Source organism: Dromaius novaehollandiae, chromosome 2 (assembly GCF_036370855.1).
Source record: "Dromaius novaehollandiae isolate bDroNov1 chromosome 2, bDroNov1.hap1, whole genome shotgun sequence".
Taxonomy (NCBI): domain Eukaryota; kingdom Metazoa; phylum Chordata; class Aves; order Casuariiformes; family Dromaiidae; genus Dromaius; species Dromaius novaehollandiae.
The window spans coordinates 132,712,898-132,732,951 of NC_088099.1; the positions used below are offsets into that span (position 1 = coordinate 132,712,898).

Here is a 20,054-nt window from a genome sequence, read left to right on the forward strand (position 1 = left end):
CAACAAATGTATTGACTACATGGGATATCAGAGCACCAAGAGTACATCTGATATTTGTGTTACATTTTTTTTGACCAAAGAAAAAGTAGGTCCAGCTTTATTTGTACCTGTAATTCCTGGAAATTCAAGTTATCAAAGAAAAAATGTCTAAGCGCCTAGAGGATAAAAAATAAATGATTATCAGCCTACATGGATTCATCACAAACAAACCTTGTGAAACCAGTCTAAGTTCTTACTGCAGCTGGGGAACTAGCGTAGAGGGAATAAGATGTGCCATGCATTTTGACTTCAAAGAGATTTTTGACACTATTTCCCATTTTATTAGCTTAAGGTAAGCTAGGAAACTATGGTGTAAGTGCAAGAGTCATGAGATGCAAAACTGGCTAAATATCTGTATTCTGAGAACCCTGACTAATGGTTCAACAACAGTTGAAATAACTGAACTTTTGCTGGAGGGTTTGTCCTGGTTCCATAGAGCAAATCATCTCACAGAGTCATTAATCATTTGGAGGATGGAATAAAATATATCCTTACTAAGTTAGTGGAAAATGTGAAGGCAGGAGCCATTCTGGTCAAGTTAGAAGTCAAGATATTATTCAAAATGATTTTAATGAAATGGGGAAATGGTCTAAGAGGAAGGTTTCTCCAACCTGAACAGTGCTGGCTTTCTCAGCCATCTCTCATACGAGGAAAAGCTGAGAGAGCTGGGACTGTTCAACCTGGGGAAGAGAAGGCTCAGGGGGCATCTTATCAGTGTGTATAAGTATCTGAAGGGACAGTGTAAAGAAGAAGGGGCAAGACTCTTTTCAACAATGCCCAGTGATAGGACATGAGGCAACAAGCACAAACTGAAACATAGGAAGCTCCATCTGAACATGAGGAAAAACTTCTTTACTGAGGGTTACTGAGCACTGGAACAGGTTGCCCAGAGAGGTTGTGGAAGTTCCTTCCTTGGAGATATTCAAAAGCTGTCTGGACACAATCCTGGGCAGCGTGCTCTAGGTGAACCTGCTTGCACAGAGGGGTTGGACTAGATGATCTCCAGAGGTCCCTTCCAGCCCCAGCCATTCTGTGATTCTGTGAAGAATGCAATGCAGTATGGTAAGTAGGTAAGAATACAGTATAAATAAGTATATTCATAAATACCAGATTTGAAACAGCTGGCTACTTGGCAGCTCTGAAGAAACAGATTGCGGTTTACAAACTGAATGAGTCTAGTAGTAAGGAAACTTAAGCAGTAGAATGACAGGATTTTTCTAACTGGGTGTTTTTTATGACTAGGTTAGACAAAACTATGGTCGATACTACCTTGTGATAACAGGAATGGCTTACTTAAATCTTGACAGTTCCTCGAAAGAGTTTTCATGATTCCTTATGAAAAATATGCACTCAATAATTGGCTTTGGGTAGCATAAAGCATGGCTATCCTTGTACGTTCAGTAGATAACAACACAACAACATGTATGTGGAAGAAAGCTACTATAACATCCAAGACTCAGAAAACGGGTTTCTAAGTCACTGCCAGACATCTTTTGACACATCTGTGAGAAACTGTGGGTTCTTCAGACTAAAGAAACAGAAATACAGAAGCAGAGAACCTGAACCCAGCAGACTTACTTGCTTTATTTAGAATTCTGTGCTACAAGGAGTGCCACTGGAATCAATCGCACTACAAGAGGTCAGATAATACTTTAGAAGAATAAGGCTTTAATGAAATGGTATAGAATATTAACAGAAAAGACTCTCACATGCAAAAGCATACCTTATATTCCTTTTACCTCCTTTTCCCCTCCTCCCTCCCATCCGTTTGGTTGTTGATTTTCTGTTATCATTGAAACTCTTGATAATTACTTTTTAAAGCAACGCAAAACATGTATATGACAAACATATCTGATCTAATTCATAACTAACAAAATGTCCTTCTGATTATCAATGTCCAAATGGTATGCACAATTTTCTGCTTACCATTATAGAGGTTCTCACTCTTCAAAACATACCATTTCATTCATTATTTTAAAAGGAAAAAGTTTTGCCTCTTAACCTTGCATGGAACAGGAGTAGCACAGACATCTTCCATATTCATTGGTGCAACTGAGAGCAGCTGAATATGTACCTGACTTCTGCATAGGCATGTATTGTCTATCACAAAGTTGTGCATAACTGCCCTGTACATTTATTAGCTCAGGGTATGAAAACTTTCGCTACCACAGCTAGCTAGCTAGTCTAGGATGGCAAAACCCTTGATACGAACAATGCTGCATTAGCAGAGAAGAGCTGTCTCAGCTTAGCTTATACATTTGAAGAGGTGGTATAACAGCCTGCAGGGAAAAAAAAATCCTGTTGGCATACGACACTTCTGCACTAAAAGGCTCTTCTAAAGAAGCTAGGCCAGTATTGCTAAGACTGCAGCCTGTAATACAGCCAAAACATAAGCAACAGCTATTACTGCAATAGCTACATGTTCCAGAGTCTTTATTATGTGATCTTTGTACCTAAAATAATATTAGAAGAGGTTAAGTGTTTTTGTCTGCTCCTGTTAGCTGTTTCTGAAATCAGGGTCAGAGGCAGCCACAAGAGGTCATCTGCCTGAAGACAAAATCAGCTGTACAAACAACTTGTTCTTGATCAAACATCCCTTTAAGGGAACCCCTAAACCCTGCAAAACTAACTGTTTTCATGAAAAATAAAGATGGAGAAGTGTTTAACCCATATAATATATTTCACAAACAAAAATAATTCTTGAATGGGGCAGGACAGCACTCACAATGTGCGCTGTCCGATCCAGAATCATAACCCTTCTCCCATGAAATTCAATGAGAATATCTCTCCTATTTTCCAAAGGAGGACAAGGAAAGCAGCACTTTTTTTTACTTGCATGAACAGAAAAGTTCAGCTTTATCTGAAAAGACCACTAAAACTGAGCAGATTTTGCCTTCCTTTTTGATATTCCCCCGCCTCAGTTCTTACCACACCTTGAGGAAAGAACTGAGATGAGGTGTATCTCAAAAATCTTGTCTTATATTTTTAGAAAAGTGCCTATTTACTATGGTTTCTCAGTTTCTTCCAATATTTGATCATATTGCTGTGGAACGTATTGGTTCCGGCCCTGAGCTGCAGATTTGGCTCATAGCTCTTGCTTTCTCCTGAAAGGTTAAGAATGCATTTATAATGCCTCTCCTGACACTTCTGGAAAGGTCTTTAGATAACGAGTCCAGACAACAGTGAGTTTCTAGCCTGTCAAATAAGAGTGGTAAATGTGAAGAATTCTGTTAATACACGTTATGGTTGAGATTTTCAATAAGCCACAGTGAGAGAGTCCTAAATTATGTCTCTCACAGCGATTCTAATGAAGTGCACTTAAGCTTCTGAAAAAAATAAAAAAAAAAAACCCTCACAAAAAAACTTTGCAGAAAACTACGTTCAGGGAAAAATCCAAAACCTACTGAAATCAGTGAGATTTGTTCCACTGATTTTCATGAGGTTTTGGGTCACATCCTAACTTGTTCAAAGCAAAGCATTGTGATACAAGTAAATGGCAAAATTTGCTCCCTCCCCTTTACACTTCCCCATTTTTTTGCTACAGCATCTTCACACACTGAGTGCAAATGTGCCCTGGAAGTGAATTGAGGGGATTATTATAAATTGAACCTGCTCTCTGAGAACTCTGCCACATGTCCTGGAGGGATTGCTGCATGCAGACGGAATAGGTAAAAATATTAGAAAGAACTTATAAATAGCTAAATCAGTTTTCTGTGGATGCCAGCTGTATGTTAGATGGTTATAAAGTTGTAGCTGTTACATTGTGTATAATTTCTTCATTTCTCATATAATAACAACCTTGTAATTAAAATAGGCCAAATTGTGGACATCTGTAAATACAGACTTGTACTCTTGACAAAGCCGATGTTGCACTTTGCCTTCAATCTTGACCAATCATATTCAGCCACAGGCCACTCCCAGTGGTACATAAATACTTAGCGGTACATAAATACAAGTTTATTCAGAAATACTAGTTAACTGAGTCACTCTGGTCTTAAGACCACCCCATGTCAACACCCAAGCATTGTAAATGGGGCTTGCCCTGAAAGAATTTGACAGGGACACAGGCGTTCAATGGTCACCTGCTCCACGACAGATCTACTTGCCCATGGCTAGAAGCATTAACTATAGGCACTTCTCTCACACACACAAATATAAATGGTGATGAACATATCTGTGCTTCTGCCGGCCATGTCTTCAACTTCCTTACCATGATCATCCCACCATGCTACTTCTAAACAGACATAAAAATCTGTGCTAGAAAGGACAGAAGTTACAGGACCATTCTGAGTCTTCTCTGTAAAAACAGCTTTCTGCTAAAAACCGTGGGGGTCCTGATGCATTTACAATCTTTATGCTTTCCAAAACAGTACCTTATGAAGGTACTGAAATGAGCAATTACTGGAATACATATATTTCAAACCACAGTGACACCACTATACTCTCAAAATCTATTTAGCATTTTGTTAAAATTTAGTGGAAGGAAATTTGAATACATAAATTTATTGTCAAAGCAAGTTTTTCAAATATGTGAAGAATGCTTACCATCAAGGGCTGTATTCATCTGTCATCTCTTAAAAACATATACTAAGCAAATATAAATGACCAGAGCTCCAACTGACAATAGATTTACAGTGGCTAGAGAGCCAGGGAAAGTGAGTTTTGAGTGATCTAATAACAGAAAAAGCAGGTGATAATGATCTCAGTCATATCATCACTGCAACCCTGTTGCTCATAAACAGACAAGCATGACATGACCAAACTTTCCCAAGGAAAATCTATTTTTGTGTGATGAAAAAGCACGAACACTTCAACCTCAAGGCTAATTTTTCTGAGAATCTGAAAGCACTAGACAAGAAAGGCTTAGAAAAGACAAATGACAATCTTGTGCCTAAGACATGAGCCTGGGAGTCATAAGGTCTGGGTTTTTTTCCTGGCTTTCTCACAACTTTCCTATGGCACCAAGCAGGGTCTCCTATTAGGGGCAATGGCAATAAAAGATTACAGATCGAGTCTTGATTTTGAGGATAGCTGTGGGAAATAGATTAACTCAATAGCATTTTGGGAATAGATTCCCAAAAGATTAAAAATAACCTGCAAAGAGGATGGAGAGACTAGATCAACTAAATAGGGAGGGTTATTGATATAATTCAATGTTTGCGTTGGGGTTATGACCAGGAAAGTGAGAATGAATCTAGAAATTAACAGAGCAAAACTGATGCACTTAAAATTCATCAATTCTACAAAATAATGAAAGTAAAGTTTTTTTTCACCAACTCCGTGGTGGAGTTTTAGAAAATAAAACTTCAGAAATCAAAATAGCAAAAGAAATTTCCAGGGGAACTCTGGAAAGCATAATAAGATTTCAGACTTGGTTCAGAGATTCTGCCCTCTCTGCTGAGCCAAAGGACAGAGACAAAAACGCTTAAGATGAATCTGACCATCATCAGCAGGATATTAATCCAACACTTCTGAGATCTTGCTGTTATACTTCTCTTCTATGATAATACTGCTCTTAATTCTTACCTTTCACCTAATCCTAAACACATCACAACAGTATTATGGATTGAGATGGTCCATTCCACTCCGCTAAGCCCAAGAATAACCAACGAAAGAGAAAAACCTCACTGGGCTGAACAAATGGTGTTCTTACCAAGGGGACGAGCTGGCATCCAGCAAAGTAATAACTGTCGGACCCAGCCTTCCCACATAAAGCATCTATTTGCAATAGCTGCCTTACATCCTGAGTATGTCAATGAACTTTGTTTCCTCACATTTTTCTAAGTCTCCTCTTTCTATGCCAGTTTATCTCAAATAGGGTAAGTAACCATTATTATTATCTTCATCAGTGCAAAAATCTTAATCAGGCTGGTTGACAGAAGACAGCTGACCCAGCTCCCATGTTCAGGTGAACATCCTGATTATTACCCAGACCCATGCAAGGACAAAGGCTCTGTTACCCATCACCTCTCCCTTCCCCCATCAGAAAGGAATGAAGCATGTAGGCCAAGAAGGGACATATGGTGTGTATACATTACATACATTTCTGATCTGGTCAACAGGCTGGGCTGGAATCCAGCCTATACTACAGAATACAGCCACCCCTTACTTTGGGCAAATTCTGAGAGAATCAAGCAAGCTTTTTGTGCTCACAGGACATTTACAATAGGTCAAATAATTACCTGTGGTGTAACCACTCGGTTTCAAAATGCTTAAAATTTCTTGCTTACTCTTTTTTTTTCTCTTCTATTTCATAATCAGTAACTTTCCAATCTCTGACTTGATTGGTTAGTCACCTTGACAGGGGACTCAGAAGACAGATCACTGGAGTCCACACTTTATTCGATGCTGTTCAGTGACAGGATCATCTCAACACCTTTGGCTCTCTGGCAACATTTCCTTCATTGGAATTAACATGAGATGTCACAATGTCCATGCTGACAAACTCAGATAATAACACCTCTTTAAAGAATAAGTATTAATCCAAAAGTATTAATTTAACTGACATGCATATATCTTCCAGAAAGGCATGACTGTGTTGCCTGTACTCCAGCCTGTCCAAATGGAGGCTAGCTTCTGTCCAGAAGCCTTGTCGATGCATTAGCACAGTACCATGCCTTAGCTAAGATGCCCTCAGCAGGTTTATTAACCAAGGCACAGCACTGTGCAAAGACGGGAGCTCCATGGTTCCCAGATGGGAACTGGCTCGCCTCTGGCCATCTTAAAGCAGATCAAACATGCAACTGTTCCCATCAGTTTGCATAGACAAACAATGTCACTTCCTTAACTCAAAGTTCTTAGGATGCAATACTGTATATGTACAAAATACTAACCAGCAATGACAACAGGAGAAAGTCTCATCTTGCCGTATGGCTGGTATTTCTAATGACCAAGTAAAATTGTGTACAGATATGCACTGAAATACAACAAAGGCAAATATTTTTATAATAACTGTGTATGAGGCTTGAAGACTTCATTATATAATAAAATGACCTCAAAATCTGAGGTATTTCTTTACTTATCCAGAAATCAGCACATATAAACTTCTGACAGTTGAAAAGCCTTTGTTCCCAACTAATAAAATGAGAGTAGAGTGGATCCTGAAGGCATCTTAAAGTAATGGAAGATTTAATAAGAAAATGTATAACAAGAAGATACTTTTAGTCAAGCAAAAAATGCCAGCATGTAAATAATAGATGACAAGCACTACTCTGTGTGATGTACGAATCCGTGAAATGTTACAAAGCTAAGTCTCATGCTAGTGAAGTGCTGGCTGGTAACACTGAGAGAGTCAGTATGTGTGAAAGATATCTTCCCTTGAGGATGTCCTATGGGTATATTCTTAACCACAACACTTTTTAGATCAGAAAACGGGTACTAATTTTTGCAGCCTTCCTAATGGTTCAATGATTTCATCTAATTGCACCCTCTAATAGTGCCTGCACTTACAGAGCCCAGTCAGTGGCACAGCTGCCTCGGTTACAGCTTGATCCCTCAAGGTACTGAACGCCTGAGCGGAAGGCAGTGGGTGTCCGTAACTCCCGCTGCTCTCAGTGCGAGATAAGGTTACCCTCTCCCGTAAAAGAGGTGCTCCACACTTAGCACAATCAGGTTGCTAGGCCTCTGACAGTTTATATTCTTTAAAGGCCCAGAGATTATCCTTACACACCATGATCTTTTATTGCCTCATTTTTAGCAGAAGAGAATTTATTGTGAATGGGCTGCTTTGGAAATTATTCTTCTGTCTAGATATTTGGGATCCACTGTCAGATGTGCTGCTGTAATTCAGATAAAAAGAGCTACATACAAAAAAATAAAGCTTTGCTTCCCAAGAGATTAGAATTTCTTCTTCCTATTGCAATGAATATGCTATAATATCTTAGCCAAGTCCAGTTATCAAAAACTGAATTGAACAGATGGACCAATGAAGGTAACATACCAAGAAAATCATGAATTCCCAGTTCTTTGAATGCAAATTAATCAGTGCTTCTATCTATCAGGAGAAAGAATTCTTCCCCCCCCCCCCCTCAAGATTTTCCCTTTCCTGTATACAGATGGCCAGTTTCAGCATTTTGGGGACACTTGCTTATTTTCTCATTCTCCAGGACACCGTTAAGAAACTGGTTCCTGTCTTCTTTAATAATTTGTGTCCAGAGGTGACAATCTGAGGGGAAATCCCCAACTAACCATACAGTCAGTAGAGGCTGTCTAAATGTTTGCAAGTGTCATTCTGCAGCAGAAAATTCCAGCTGATCATGTCAAGATCTACTCAAATCTGTCAACACCTGAAAATAATCTTTCCAAAAGATAATTTGTAGTTACCACATTCCTACTCAAACAGAAAGACATTTCTGTCCTTGCAATGAACTTCTTGCACCTCTATACATTCTGCAAACAGCACACAATTAAAAAGAATTGTTTTTCAAATTATGAGCCCACTCAAATATGGAAAATTTGCTTATCAAAATGGAAATGTACTCATAGTCACATGTGGCCAATATAACAAAGGAATTATGGTAACTGTATGCAGAAACATGAGCAGACGCCAAGCAAAAAAGTAATCTAGGACTTCAGAGACTTTCTGTGGGGCGTAACATAAGTCATTTAAGATTTGCATGCTCCCTTTTCTGACTGCATTGCCTGTTTTGGTTTGCAAGCATTTGAGGCAACATGTACCTCAGGTACACATTCTAGTACATGGCCAACTTTAGCTGTAATGTACTTCAAATGATCTTAAAAGTGCAAACCCAGCACCAGATTTGAGGCAAGGCTCCTCAACAGATGAATAAGCAGAGTGAAACCCTAGCAGCATTGGAGCACTCTGGCACATGCTATACCAACTACAGCTCAGTGTATAAATCTCATAGGAAACTAAGAGATCCACATGGCCCAGAATTTCACAGGTCATAAAGGCCAAGAAAGGTCAAGTATTCAGGAAAGGTGAATAACAAATGCTGAAATAGTTATCTGTAAAAAGGAAAGACCAGAATCTCTGCTGCTCAGTAAAATCTCGGATTAACCTTGATATTCTTTCAGCCACAAGTCTATGCATAAACAGCTCTTCAGCTTTTAATGTAAATAAATTTCACTTGTTCACCACTAGAGCCTGGAACCTTTCATAGGTACAGAAATGCAATCAAATTATTTCATTCCAGTTTCTCCCCATACTCTTTCTAGATGATCCAAGTCTGTTAAATATGACCAAAAAAGGATATAGGTAGTATTGTTCTCCAGTGGTAACGCGATGCACTTTTTCAAAAGCCTGGGTATGTAGAAAATTTCAGCAGATCAGGGCATCTCTTCCTGACCCTGATAGGTTTAGTCCCTGTCCCACCTCTTGTCCCACAACAGAACAACAAGCAGCAAGGTGCACAATCCTATGGTTAGTGATGCAATAACATCTCAGTGTGGCTGCTCCACACTGCAGTTAAAGACAACGCTCCAGGTACCCTGAATTACTGCTGTGCAAGAAGACACACTGCTTCTCAGCTGCACCAGCTACATTTTGAGAGTCATCAGTACATTCAGCTGATCCAAACTTAGGGCTTGATCACGTTAAACCAATTTAAATCAAGTTTGGCACTTTGTGGTTACTTCTGGTACAACACAGTCAGGTTTGGCTTTCATCAAACTGCTATGATTAAACTATACATTAGTAATACAACTTAAAGCCATTCATGACATCCATGACTAAATTTAAAACACTTCAATATACTTAAACTCATTGATGACATTTGAATGAAATTTGGATTTAGGTTACTGTCATTTGCATTTCTAATTTTTTATCATAAATTCTGACTTGGGAGAACTTTTCCTATTTCATTCTAACACTCCTGTTGAAAATCCTCTGACAACAGCATTACAGTAAATGACATAACTAACTCATTCATCACGCATCACTCATTAGCCATTGTTCACATTGCCTTCTTTTCTAAACTAATCAGCCCTTTTTATAATGCAGTGCAACCAACACGATGTGAAGAATCACAGCTAACTGTGGATTAGACTGAATGAAATCCCATTCATGTTGCACATCTGTAAAATCGAACAGATAACAACATACTTGGTTTTTCTACAAGTGAAGGAAAACAGGTCACAGTACCGTTATTGTGTTTCTGCATATCTTTGCTTTTTCTTTATAACACTGGAAGTGAAGTTAGAGAAATACAGGTATGGATCTTCGAGACTGGAGTTTCACCCTGGTGTTTGAAAGTGCTCTCCTAAGCAGCATTATTCACTTTCCTGTTTTAACCAAGGAATTCTATGTCTGATTTGCAACTACAAACACCTTTGCCATTTCTGCCAATTCTCTAGAAGGCAACAATATTGGTAGCCAAAGGTGTCTTTATGAAACAACTCAGCCACAAGCATGGAAGAGATTTTCAGGATGGGGAGAACCTGAAACCAGACGTTCATCAGGCCAATAACCAGCTACAAGTACATATTAATATCCTTGAATTGTTTGCGGTTGGGGGTACAGGTCTGAATCCTACTTTAATAAAATAGATGAATATCAGAATCTGGAACTTGTTCTGAAATAGTTGAGAGGACAGTTGAGAAGCAGTTGCTTGGCTCAAGAAAAAATAGGAGCAGGCTCTGAGAAAGAATGGAAATAGCACAATATCATTGCACAGTTAAGCATTACAGCCAAGAATTTTCTGTTGATCAGAACAGAAATTGTTTAATCAGAAGAAAGCTGAGGCTAAGCACCAACCAGCAACTGTCACGAACAGAAGACATAACAGGAGACAGTGGGAAATGGCTAAGCTATCTTCCACATGTGGACATTTTAAAGTTTCTTGGATGTGTATGTCAGTGGGGTACACTCAAATGGGTACTTTACAAATGCATGGTTGGCTGGCTATGGACTGATTAAATAATCTTGAATAGCTCAGGGGATTTTCAGGAGGACACCATCTCTCTTCAGTGTTCTGAGTACAGTAGCTCCTTCTGGATCAGAAGGCAGAGAGGCTTTGAGGTTTCTAAGATGTAAATAATTCAGACAATCTGTAGGAACAGCAAGGTTTCTTTTACAGCTAAAATCTTCTAAACACACTTACCTTGATGATGTCTACCTAATTCACGAAAAAAATACACATTAGTGAAGTGAAACACTATTCACTGTGGAGTAGAAAGATACAGTAAGCTTTTAGCAGGAAGAATAAATAGCTCATAAGCAGAGGCAGAACTGAGATGGATAACCTGTGATGTTATTTCTGCACTATAATGCATTATGTTTTCCAGCTTTAGATTTCTTCAGCTTTTTATTCTCTGAGTGGTGGAGACTAAGCTTCCTAAAAGATTTTCTCTATCATTCCATTTTAACAGAATCCCATTTTAAAAACATGTTTAGACATATTATGAGCTCCTTTCTCCAGCACAGAATCCATCTAAAAAATTGTGTGTAATTGTCTTCTGCATTTGTAGGTACACTGCACACACAAGCTTCCACAGGAACTGTGCATTCCTCCCATGCACAGTTACCTTTCATTTTCCACTGAAAAATGGACTGTTCCATGTCTCTTCCTGTTCATCTTGATCTAAATGCCCTTCTCTGCACTTTTCCTTCCATTCGCCTGCGTCATTGCCCTCACTATAAAAGCATATCAGGATCTTTCTGTTCATGGTTCATCTCTTAATTATTCCTCTTCCTTTAGTTGCAGATTCTTTGGTGTATGACAAAATTCTCCACAGGGAAGTTCCATTTGGCCCAATTCTCAGCCATATGTTCTTTATATATATTTCTACTTTTGATCAGAGTACCCTCACATTACTTTCAGCTAAAACTTTTGTATTGATGAAACCAAAAAACATATTTCTGTCCTCCAATGTCTCCTTTTCCTGTTCATCATATGTACTTTGCAGCAGAAATGCAGGTGTCTCCCTTTGGAGACACCTGTGGAAGAAACAAGGATGGTTCAAGAAGAGAGTCATCCTCAACACAAATAATTGTTTTTCAGTTATCTCTTGTATTCCACATGATTTTCCACTGTATTTCTTCTTGACATTAATTTCTGTAAGGTATATTTGTCTGCCAGGAATTGGTTGTTGCCTTAAGTCGAAAACTTTTGTTTTCCTTTCCTTTTACTGTAATGCTGACCTTCATTAGCTGGAAGGAGCTCGTTGCCACTTTTGTTTCAACGTATCACTGTAAAGAGCCTACATGGAAAAGAATGACTTTCAGGGACTTTAATAAGAGCTGGAGGGCATTCAGCCACTTGTAAGAACAAGTCCCAAATCACTGCAGCATTAAAAAAAAAAAGATCTGAGCTGCGGTAACATGCAAAGTATGGCTGTGTGTTAAGAAAGACAAGATGATAAGAAAGTATAGTAAAAAATAAAAAGACTAAAATAAAATCTTTTACTACCTTTTATTACCAGGTCTTAAGTGCTCTGTATGTTCCTGAGATCAGAGAGCAATGATTAAGCCCAGCTTACCGCTGTCTTTTACAGACCTGCCAAAGGCACAGATCCTTACTGAGATCACAAAGATTTCACTGGTCACACACAGAGAAAAAAGCTTATGATATACCAAAACCTGTGATAGTGTTGCTGGCACCTCTCTGTCAGGGAGTTGCAATTCACACTGAACGTAGCAGTAGGAAGATATGCATTAACTTCTCTTGATAGATGAGGAGATACTGTTTCATCTGATGTGATTCAGAGCTACTTCAAGATTCAAACTGAGGCATCTTCCATTTGCTAATACCCGAATTATATTTTCCAGTCCAAATGTTCTAAATAAAAAGCAGAAATAAAAATAACCTTCTTCCTGACCTATGACAAAACTGAAATCTATACAAGACCCATGCAATTTCTTTCTAACATTATTTTTTATTTTGATGTGATTCTAAGTCTTACGAGCACCTCCCTACACTGACGTTCCTAGCAAGGATGCCATGTCCACTTTCAGCAAATGCAGTGAAAACTTCATAACACTGTCCTGCCAACACTGCTCAAAAGCTGACCTGAGGAAAAATGGGCATAAATGATTGTTTTGGTTTTCATACTACCTTGGCCATCTCCTGATCCTTCTAGTATAACATAAAGGGTGGAATGAGGACAAATATGGAAATAACATTTCTATATGGACACTACATCAAGACACCACCTTACTTCTTACGGACCATGACAACTTTCGCCCTCACCTAACTTGCAGTAAATTTTGAACAGTGACCTAGAGGTGAAAAGCTCTGTGTCATATTATCAGTCTTCTCAACTATGCAGTTCCTTATTACTGTTCTTTTATACTACTCATCTAGAACCAAAAATGTGCAGACAAAAAAACAGGCTCTCAGCCCCAAAATGACTGCAGTTTGTTTAACAATTAATTACTAGACTGAATGAATAAAATCTATTTTGCTCTAACACTAACAAACCTAAAAGATCTGACATACCATACTGTATCACAAAAATATTGTTTGTGAAATAATAAATGACAAGTTCCCCGTAGTTCCTTGTTCTCATTTAATTTAACCCTGAAGTTTGAGAGCAAGAGATGAAACTGGATACTAGAATTGTTATGGCCATTTAAAGCTCATTTCCACAGCATTATGCCAAAAAACATTAAGAAATTAATTCTCTCAAAACAACCTATATTACTGTGCATTTTAAATACCCTCCTGAGACAGAACTCGAAAGACCTTTTTCTTCAAACTTAGGTGAGACCATAGAATCATGAGATCATCATGAACCATAATCTAAGCTGAAAAGGACCTCTGCAGGCCATCTGGTAAAACCCTCACTGAAAGCCGGGCCAAACACAAAGTCAGATACACTTCAAAGTTAGACCAGGTTGCTGAGAGCCATATTCAGCTGGGTTTTGAATTTCAAGGATGGAGATTTCACAACCCCTCCAGAAAACCTGCTCCACTGTTTGACTACTCTCACAGTGATTTTTTTTTTTTGTTCTAAATATTTAACCTGAATTTCCCCCTTGTTGTATCTTGTGTCCATTGCCTCTCCTTCTTTCCCTGAGATCATCTAAGAAGAGACTGTCTTACCAATATCTGGACTGAGCGTGTGACTTGATTGTGCTCCTATTCAAGTGAAGGACAAAACCTCCACTGATTTGTCCGTGCAAGATCAAGACCAAGGATCTGTGTGACTTGTTTGACTCTCTTTGCTCATTTAATCAATTAAATTTATTAATTTATGTGTGAAAGTAATTTGCATAGATGAGCCAAAATGTAAAGCTTTTACTTAAAAAAATAAAGAATTATGATATCATTCCTTATTTCTAAACTTGTCAGACTGGCTACAAAACTAAAAGGGTCTACTTTATGCCTTTAACATGCACGTAAGATACAAACATATTGAAAGACATGATGTAAGACGATCTAATCTTACAAATTTCTCTTTTACTTTAGATCCAAACCTCACAAAATCAGCAAGGTTTAAACAGCATCTAATCAACTGCCAGTGCTGCTCTCATTCAATCTCTAAGCATAAACCTTACTCCACATTCAAGTGCGGCAAGTCCTAGCCAAACTCCGCTTGGATCCAACAGGGTCTTCCTACTGAATTTCAACGATTTTCAAAAAAGCAAACTGTCCCAAGAATTTTGTTTTGGCAGAATGTAGCACATCTTGGAACAGGAGCAAATCATCAACAGATTCCAGTACTCCTAAAATAATTGACTCCCCAAAACTACTGATCTTATACACAGAAAGGATGTCTATATAACTCACACTTCTCAATGAATTAATTCCTATTATGACTGTTAAAATCTTAACTCTTGCACTTCATCATTATATATAAAAAAAAAAACTAATTATGTTTCTATATGACCACTGACTGCCAGTGACAGAAGAGGAAGGAATTGCAGAAGGATAGCATGTTGAAGTGAACAGAGCCTAAAACTAAAAAAAACAGTTGTATTGCTTCTTTAAGAAATTCACCTAGTTCAGTACCTTTAGGGACCTCTGCTCTCTAAAAGGTTCCTCAGGTCTTGAATTCCCAATTTTGAATCACTGAACTGAAAAAAACATTATGTGGAGTTTTAGGAGGAGGGTATTTCACTATTGAGGTTGAATTGCGGGTGTATGGAGTGGTTAAACGCTACATCGGAAATGTGTATTTTAATAACAGACATCTCCCAGCAGTTTTGTAAAATAAACAAAAGACACATAGTGAAAAATCCCTTAGTGCTAGCTGTTACTCTTGTATTCTTGATGATAGAGATCTTGCAAATGCTATAATCTCATGCATTTTTTGAATGTCAGCTTGCAAAGATTTAACTCAACTTGTTCTACTGAATGCAGTGTATTATTCCAATCCTTAACTTTAAGCGCACTCATACATCTGCAGAACAAGAATATCAACCTGTTAGGCACAGTCCCTAGAACCAGTTGTATGTTTTGGGGATGCCACTTGAGTTACCTGAGCAAATTACCAATCTCACATGAGTTTCCTTAACAAAAAGGAAAACATACCGTAGTCAGTATGTTGTTCAGCACTAAAACCCAAGTTAGTACAATACGCACCCCCTCTTCCTTCCTCCTCCTCCTCTACCAGTGGACAGATGCTTCATCTCCAGATCAATGGGCCGGTGATTCTTTTACCAACATAAAAAGATGCAGTGATTTATCAGTTGAAAGATTTTACTTTCTCAAATTTATCAAATCTCTTGAATCCTTAAGCTGTTAACTGAGCAACTGCAATATGTCATTTCTAACATATAAGCACAGATAGCCAAAATCAGAAGATTTCATAAAGTGCATTTTAGCAGAAGTTATAGTTTCCAGCTTTATAAAGCATTTTAAAACGAGATGAAAATCTATGCATGGTATATATCGCTTCCTGACATAACTACTGGAATCGCATTATGTATAGTAATAAATAGTGAAATCTTATCTTTTAGTCTAACGGATACAGTCTTATCTCCAAGTGTATGGATTTACATACACTGGTATAATTAATGTTAATGGGAATAACAAACATAAATCTTCTGAATATCAAGAGAAGAATTAGTTTGTTAAAATGACCAACATCACTCACTAAACAATCTCTTAGTCAAAATATCAATACGCAGAAGCTGGATTTCCATGAGAATTATTTCTCCTTGTGGTCTGCTGACAAATTATTTGGAAAGTAACAGGGTAAAGAGGGAACAGATCATTTTATACTAACTATACCACAAAAGATTATACTTCTAAATCAAGGTCTATACAATGAAAAGAGTGCAGCAAAGTCCAAAGATAAAAATATGCTATAAGATTTTCAAAGTTATGACAGGAACTCAGCTATGTAACTTTGATTAATCTTCCATTCACTGGTTTGAAAATCTCATGTGTGATCTCTATTATTTACAGTTCTTTGTGCTTGCATATCTGTATACTTCTTGGTACCAAAAACTTCCACTTAATGTAAATGTTAAAACAAAATTATCCTGCAATGGTAGTTACTCAGAAATACATTTTCAAAGCAGCGTGAAGGTTTTCACTGTGTGACACATATTAACAACAATTGGATTCACACAGCTAAATCTCTGTGCAATTCTTTGTCGATTTACCCCTTCCAGAATTTAATATTTTTTGCAATTGCTTTATTTTCCAAACATTTTCATGCTGCAATATTTTATGGCATGGTGGCTACTCCAGCACAGGCACCATCTCTGGCAGCTGCTTTAATTTTCTAGTACAGACAAGGCCAACATCTGTGACTCCTGATGGCACTAGTAAGAATTATGGCTATAATCCGAAGGATTCATAGATCCTTAAGATGTATTTTGCTGATGTATACATAGCCCCTAATAGTGTTAATGACAGATTTATGCACAGAAAGATACACACATACCTTTAAGATCTTAGCTTGGCAACTTTGCAAAAGGTATATTGCAATGCTTAATCAGTAAGAACAAAACAGTCAAAGAGATCATAGGATTAAAAAAGGTGTGTGTGGAGGGGGGACACAATATTGTTTTCCTTCCTTGAGCAGAACTCCCTTGGTTTTCAGAGGCAGACCCAGCCCTCAGCCTGCAGCGATGTAAGCTAACCACTCAGGAACCCATGTGTTCAACAGCTTTTGCCAAACAGGTGCCCCCAGCACACTCTCTCTGTGACTGTTTCCAGAAATCTGTATCACACATGATGATAGGGACTGACATTTAAGAATGAGATTATAATTAAGCTATGTAACATTAACTACAGAATGTGCTTGAGATTAATGAATTCAGCGGTAAAATGTATTTATTATAAAGGATAAAAGTAGTAACTCAGTAATAAACATTTTCATGGATCAAAACATTAAAACAACAGTAATATCACTTTTCAGCTATGTTGAAATCCCCCCAACAGACATGAACAAATCTTCTTGAAGTTAATATGCTTACTGCATCATCACTAGAGAAAGGAAACTTTATAGACTGTCACACAGTAACTGTTGCTCTCTTTACCTAGTAATTGTGATCTTCATCCTGACAACATATTTCCATAAACATGCACAACAGGCAAAAGTTAGAGAAGACTGTTCTGAAGAAACCAAGAAGCAGCACTATGAGGCCACTAAATATTGCTTATATCTTTAGAACTACTGAGAACCAAAACTTTGATATGAACATGCTTCCAGGGAATTGACTATTTCATATCATTTTATAACGAAGAGAAGCTACATGGCACATGTCTACTATAAAAGGTGTTGCCAACTGTATTGTATAATATATGCTTAACCTTAGGTGATATCTAAAGGTTAGTCTAAAGGTTAAGCCTGAACTGTTCACAGAACCCTTTTCTGACATGACTAGAATATGACCAAGGTGAACAACTTCCTGGCTTTTTTTTTAAATACATGGCCATCTTTCTCCTTTTTGAAAGTTTTTCTCAAGCCATATAAATCATCTGTACTTTTGAAATGCTACAAATTAGCACTACAAGTGCTTTGGCTTTTGTAGTATTTAGTCTAAATGTTGTCCACAGTTAGTAATATGTCTTTCACCTCTCCATAAATGGATGCAAGGTAAAATAAATCTTGCTTAATGACAGTAATGTCTGGGGATGCAGTTTTGCTGGGCATGTTTTATACTCATGACCTCTGAGATGTTAGAAAAAGATCTAAAACCGCCTGTGGTGACAACCTCTGCAGACATAAATTCAACGCTACCACCACTGAGATCACGGCAAGTACCTGAGCTTTGAGTTCATATCTGCTAGATTATATCTTATATCTAAAACATGGCTTTTGTTTTTTAAACGAAAATAAACTGAAGAGAAAGCATTTTGCCATATAGTCATTTAGCAGTGCCTAAAAGATAAGGATATGACAGTGGACTGTTATTATCAAACAGGTAAGCACAGCAAAAAAAGACTACATATTACAGTCATTTTTTGAAAGTTGTTAGATCATCTAGTAAGTCTTTTATAAAACATGATCTTTTTTCTCAAAGATTTTATATGCATTTCCCTATAGGTTATGGTGGCTACTCACACTTTACTTCAATTTCTATAGCCTCCAGGTAATTCTACAGGATAGTAAACACAGTTATTACAACCTTCATAGCTGTGGGACAGAGAGATTTCTGAAGACTGGTTTCTCTCTCCTCCCACATGCATTGAAGTGAATCAGGAGTAATTCTCCTGCAGTCAATAGCACAGTATCTGCAAAACTGGTGCAAAAGAAGAAAAACCAGGCCAGAAATGTGTTAAAAAAGCTTTCCTAAAACTAAAAGCACAAGTGATGTATTCTTTGCTTTTTGGTAAGACTGTTTCAAGTTTTTATACCACTGTTAGCTCCATCACATTCAGGCAGGTCTAAACAAGGTCCAGACCCACACTGAAAACAATGGAGATTCTCAGCCTGTGTAAGCCGGTGTGTCTGACATAAAGCCTTCAAAAAGACTAAGGTGCTTCAAATACGTAATTATATTTATCACATTTAAGCATATATTAATATCACCCCTTAAACAGAAGCCATTTCAGATTGCTGCAAGAGAAAACTAGAAAGATTAGCAAAGGATTAAAAACACAGTAGCTGCATCCCACTTTTTTTCTTTGCAGACATACACAAGGAATAGCACTCATCTAAAGAAAGATCATGTGGCAAAATGATGACTCTGAGTCAGTAGAAAAGAGAAAATCTTTTAAAATACTCTTGGGATCAGGACTAACTGTTAAAAGAAGAGCATTATTTTATCATCCTGCTAATGAGCCAGAGGAAGAATTATTACTGTTTGCTGTTGTTTTGTCTGTGCAACTCTTTCCTCCGAAAGAAATGTGCCAACTTCAGTAAGCAAAGAAACGAAAATGATTTTTTTCCTGTTGTTTCAGTTACACGCTCAGGAATATTTAATCAGAGAAAAGAAACCCCAAGAAAACTCACAGAAGAGGATGGGCAGATTTTGCCTTTCGGAAAAAGAACGGGGAAGGGGCAGGGTGGCGCCGACGGTCTCCGCAAGGACCCCGCAAGGGAGCTCCGCGCCCTCCGACCCGCGGCCCCGACGGGGCGCAGCGCCCCGCCGCGCCCGGCAGCCGCGGGGGACCCCGGCGGGTTTGCTCTCCCCTCTCCCCCCCGTCCGCTCGGCACCGCTGCGGAAGGCTACGCTTCGCCCCGGCGGGCAGCGGCATCGCCTCGGAGCGGCTCCCGGGCCGGGAGCCTCCCCGCGGGCGCGGCGGCGGGGGCCGGGGCGCCGCTGCCCCAGCCCGGCCCGACGGCGGCGGCGCCTTCTCCCCCCGCAACCCCCCGCGCAAAATCCTCTTCACGTCGCACCGCAAAACTTACGGGCCGCGGGGCGGCGCGGGGGGAGGCGGGCGCGGGGTGCCGAGGCGCGGGCAGCCCGGCGGCAGGGCAGCCCCGTCCCCCCGCCCGCTGGGGCCGGCCGGTCGCCCCTTCCCCCCAAGCGCGGCCGCGGCCCGGGGCGGGCGGGCGGCACTCACCAGCTGCAGCGCGCAGAGGAAGATGAGCGTGCAGCGCCCCGTGCAGCAGCCCATGGTGGCGGCTGGCCCCGCCGGAGAGCCGCCGCTCCTCGTCTTCTTCCCGCCCGCGCTAGCGCAGCCCCGGCGGCGAAGCGGGGGGCTCACCGC

General features: G+C 39.2%; 1 protein-coding gene across 8 annotated transcripts in view; it reads right to left on the reverse strand.

Annotated features, from left to right (window-relative positions):
• Window positions 1–20,032, reverse strand: part of NKAIN3 (sodium/potassium transporting ATPase interacting 3) — a 360,907-nt gene extending 340,875 nt beyond the window's left edge. For 7 of the 8 annotated variants that reach the window (XM_064507479.1, XM_064507475.1, XM_064507476.1 and 4 more), the window contains exon 1: window positions 19,908–20,032. In XM_064507479.1, the coding sequence (XP_064363549.1) occupies window positions 19,908–19,961 (54 nt within the window). In that variant the 5' untranslated portion in view covers window positions 19,962–20,032. The remainder of the gene's footprint in view (window positions 1–19,907) is intronic. The other variant, XM_064507474.1, reaches the window with a different exon arrangement.
• Window positions 20,033–20,054: the final 22 nt, after the last annotated feature.